Source organism: Nematolebias whitei, chromosome 2 (genome assembly GCF_014905685.2).
Source record: "Nematolebias whitei isolate Nwh7 chromosome 2, NemWhi1, whole genome shotgun sequence".
NCBI classification, from domain to species: Eukaryota; Metazoa; Chordata; class Actinopteri; order Cyprinodontiformes; family Rivulidae; genus Nematolebias; species Nematolebias whitei.
Window position 1 is genome coordinate 32,746,387 of NC_056499.1, and position 5,000 is coordinate 32,751,386.

The following is a 5,000-nucleotide window of genomic DNA, read 5'->3' on the forward strand; positions in this document are numbered from 1 at the left end:
CTCTGTGAACAGTAAACAGCCATCAGTGTGCTAATGATCCATTGTTAGGCTGATGGTCCTTCTTGAGCATGTGATCAGCTGGTTTTGGTTGTCAGCAGCAAAACTGGTTGATCCACTCTGAGACGGTGCTATTTAAGAGACTGAGCTGAATACAGCTTCTCAGACTGAGGAAGTCTCTCGGATGAGAGACGAAACGTTTCTACATTTTTGTTGATTTGCTTTGTTGTTTGTTTGTTTTTTTTTGAATGTCCAGAGGACCAGATTTAACTTTTTTAGATAAATGGGATATATTTGGTCTCCCTTTGACAAAACCTTACACTTACCTTGTGCATGACTCATCTGAATACAATCCATTTCACGCTTGTGTGAGAAACAGATGAAGTACCAATTAAACAGTATGTTATGTACAAAGAATATAAATTGATTTGCTTCTTTCTTTTCTTTTCTATACATTAGGGAAAATCTTATGTGATTCAGAGTGCATTCACACTAGCCCCGATTAGGCCGCTTTAATCAAACTCTAGCTCGTTTTCCTAGAAATCTGGCTCGTTTAGGGAGGTGTGAACGCGCCATTGAACTCTGTCACGGAACAAAAAGGCGAACTCTGGCCCGGGCTAAAACCTAGGTCTCGGTCCGGTAGAAGCGAACTCCAGCGCGGTTCGAGTACAGTGTGAATGTAAACAGACCGGGACCCGCTCCGCAGGGTAAAAAAACACGCATTTCTCTGACCTTATATGGAGCCGTCAGCTGCCTTGTGTGGAAAACAATATTCTCCATGGTATTCTGTCTCATCTTCTGCTCATGCTAAGTCCATTTTTGAAAAATGACAAAATATAACTCCTAAAACTGCTAAAACTTGATGCCACTTCGTTTTTATTTTTATTTACAGAAGAAGACGTGTCTTCAGAGGTTTTTGTGTCGTTTCTTTCAGTAGTTCTTGGTGCAGCGCCCCCACAGGCGAGCGGGGGAACAGGTTGGTTCAACAGGTTGACTTGTCTGCACAGTGCAGTGTGAATGCAAACGCACCAGCTCAAATGTAAACAAAATGTCATGAATATTGGTCCCGAACCGAGTCTACCGGACTATCTGGTGTGAAAACGACCTAAGAGAATATTTAAAAATGCAAATCAATACATTGAGATATCTCTGGTCATATAATTTTAATCATCAAAATTTGTTATGAATTTCCTGCTTTTTTATGGCGAGAAAACAGCTCCCACCAAACTGTGTAATGAACTTTGTAACAAACCCAGAAAAATCACAAGTCAGGTCTTCAGCCTCATTTCCTCTGTAATGTCCATTTGCATATGCATTAGCTTAATCAGGTTTAATAAAAATGAACTACTTCATGCAAATTAAATTAGGATATTTATGAATTTAAAGTCAATGTTCAATTAAAAATAACCAAATGGGTAAACATGAGGTTATAAGAGCACTAAAGTGCCATCAATGCTAATTTGAAAGAAATACACAGGTACTTTCTGCATTCTGCAGATAAAACCACATTGTTCACTTCCTAATGACTACAGTTACTTCATGTTTTAGTGATATTTTTTCTATGCATTAAATATTCAGTTTGTCCTCAACAAAAAACAACTTTCTTATTTCAGTTTGCAACACAAGAAATGACAGTTAATATATTAAAAGAGCAAAATACATAGCGAAAGGTCTAATTTATATTTTGTCCTTATTTTGATACTGCTTGAAACTAATCATCCTCTGTTGCTTCATGCTCAGCCAAACCAATGTTCTCCTAAAGCTCTAAAAGGGCCACTCAAATATGACATCATATTTGGCTTTGCACAGAGCTGTTGCTGCACAGCAGAGACTGAGAGACACCCTGTGCCAATCCTGAGGATCGAGGACTGTGTGTGGCTGATTCAACAGGTTTAAAAATCTGCCTTGTAAAGTGCATGGAAAATCTATTATCCCATCACCTAATGGAGTGTTTATGATGTGTTTTTGGAAGCCATTTCAGCTCTACCAAAGTATGAGGTAATATGTAATAATATAACTTACGTTGCATCTCGAGGCAAGCAGAAAATAGGTGAGAATTATTTTACAATATTTTATGAAATGCTAAGAGCCCACAAGTTTTCTAGATTACCAGATCATATTACTGGCAGAAAATCCACTGACTATGTTTGTGTTGTCAAGCGACCTGAGCAAAGACAAACCCTGTTCTTTACAGGTTCGGCTTTGGCCATCAACAAGAAAATGCCAGTAAGTATGGTGCTGCCCTGTTCATATCTGATACCGGGAAAATAATCAGCCTACTTTCCCCAAAAACATATAAATATAAAAGGTGAGAAGTGTCGTGATTTATTTTGTGTCATCTTGTGTGATTCTTCTGTGGCTTCACATCCATCTTGTTGAAATAGGAAAACAAAAAAAAAACCTTAATAATAGCTCTTTCTGTTCTAACATTCAATTCAGTTCAGTTTATTTATATAGCGCCAAGTCACAACAGAAGTCATCTCAGGGCACTCAACAGAAACATTTATATCCCGGTATATATAAAAGTTAATAACATTATACAGTACTGTATATCTGAGGAGCAGACTGCTTTGAGTTTAACTTCATCGCAGACTCTCATTCTGAGCAAACAAGAAGGCTACAGTGGAAAGGAAAAACTCCCTCATGAGGAAAAAACCTCCATCAGAATCAGACTCAGGACAAGCGGCCATCTGCTTCGACCGGCAGGGTTTAAGAGAAACAGAAAGGAAGAACAGATACACAATGGCAGGTTGAGAATGAGGAGGACATTACATGTTAAGATAGACATAATTTCAAATGTAAACTATTCATATGTATGCATTGGTAACTATTTGTTTTTTTAAAAATTAGATCAATTTGTCCTCCAATTGTCTAAACCTATGGCAAGCCAAGCCTAACTATAGGATTCATCACAAAGGAACGTCTTAAGCCCAGTTTTAAAACTGGGCAATGTGTCAGCCTTATGGACAGAAACTGGAAGTTGGTTCCACAAGAGAGGAGCCTGAGAACTGAAATATCTTCCTCCCATTCTGCTTTTGGAAACTCTAGGAACCGCAAGTAAACCTGTAGTCTGACAGTGAAGTGCTCTGTTAGGAAAAGGTGGAACAATAAGAACTGTAATATAAGATGGAGCTAGGTTGTTGGGAGCTTTGTAGGTTAGAAGTAAGATTCTGAATTCTACTCTGAATTCGAAAGGGAGCCATTGGAGAGAAGAACATGTGTCCTGGCAAGGCAGTGTGCACCACACCAAAGTTCATAACAGAAGGTACTATTCCACTGTTAATCCATATCCATCCATCCATCCATTATCTTTACCCGCTTATTCCATTTTGGGTCACGGGGGTCGCCGGTGCCCATGTCCAGCAATCACTGTGCGACGGGCGGGGTACACCCTGGATGGGTCACAAGTCCATCACAGGGCCACATAGAGACAAACAAGACAAACAACCATTTAGTCTCTCACACACCTAGGGACAATTTAGAGTTACCAATCAGCCTAACATGCATGTTTTTGGTCTGTGGGAGGATGTTAATCCATATGTTCAACCAATTATGACACTTCAAATTACTTCCTAACACCTGATCGGTTGCTAGCTGAAAGTGACCAAGAAAACCTTGTGTGTTGTGGTAAAGAGTGCTGCAATTCTGTGTACTTGTAGAGCACGGAAAGCCTTCCAACACCCACACAGTCACTTCCAGCGTGTCTGTTTTTGATCAAAGCCTGCCAGTGCTCAGACAATGTGAGGGAACAAAACATGAGGTTGAAATGCAATCAGGAGCTGAAGAGCGGATCTGTGTCGCTGTGGCAACAAGGGAAAACACTTGAGATGTTGACTGTTAAGGCCTTTACCTTGATGTTGGAGAACCACAGGTCGTTCTCGTGGAGCGTGGCCACATAGATGCAGCACAACAAGCCGAAGCCGACAGAAACAGACCATCCAATTGAGGTGCAGATTATAGCCCCCCATGACCAATCACCTGCAAGAATTTTGTTAAAATTATATTAAAATAATGCTACTAAAATATATATATTTTTTAATTGAGTAATGACAGAACATTACATCATATTGTCGTTAGAATTTCTAATTTAAACATCTAAATGGGTCTGCTTTCAAAATTAAGTGCTTACAAATAACGAGCTGTTCCAGCTGGCTGATTCAAATGAAGCAAGGCCCAAACATAAGAGCTCTTAGTCATAACAATGAATTTTTTTTTTTTTTTTTTTTTAAGTCCTTCAGAAAGGTATTCAGCAAAAGTTGGTGTAAACGTTATTGGCTGTTCACGATAAGTTGAGTTTTTAGAGCATATACTAACAGAAACTTGAACAAGGAAAACTTTTAAGTGTCAGCAGAAAACTAATCAATCAATTTATTCGCTCGATTCAACAAATTGATCATCAGTATACAAACACACTCTCTGACAACACTTACTATACACGAGTGAAGAGGGAGCAGGAAGAATTAAATCTTGTATAGACCTGCCCCTTTCTCAATTACAAAAACATTCATGGTCGTATACATTAAATTAACAAAACAAGTTGCAAACAACACGTCACTTTTCCCATTAACAACTCAAAAGTGTATAAGAGTTCATCATTCTATTCTTATAAAGTGTTTTGAATTGATTTATGGGAGAACATTTTTTTAACTCCTCGTCCAAATTGTTCCACAATTTTACTCCATGTACCGAAATGAAACATTTGTTTAATTTAGTACGTACAGTTTTACTTTTGAAATCATACTTCCTTCTGTTATTTCTATCACATGAGCTTAAGAAAAAGAACTATTGTACATTAAATGGCAATAATCTCTTTCTAGCTTTAAACGTAACCAATAGCATTTTTAAATTAACCAGATCCCGTAGTTTCAAGATATTTGACTGAATAAACAATTTATTTGTGTGTTCTCTAGTGTCCACTTTATATAAAATTCTCATAACTTTCGTTTGTATGACAGACAACGGTTTAGTGTTGGTTTTATATGTGCTGCCCCATACCTCTATAC

General features: G+C 38.2%; 1 protein-coding gene across 1 annotated transcript in view; it reads right to left on the reverse strand.

Moving 5' to 3' along the window:
* The window catches only part of dpy19l3 (dpy-19 like C-mannosyltransferase 3), a 68,422-nt gene that overhangs the window by 58,654 nt on the left and 4,768 nt on the right, over positions 1 to 5,000 (reverse strand). Inside the window, exon 2 of the mRNA XM_037697630.1 lies at positions 3,848 to 3,975. Coding sequence (XP_037553558.1) covers positions 3,848 to 3,975 — 128 coding nt within the window. The remainder of the gene's footprint in view (positions 1 to 3,847; positions 3,976 to 5,000) is intronic.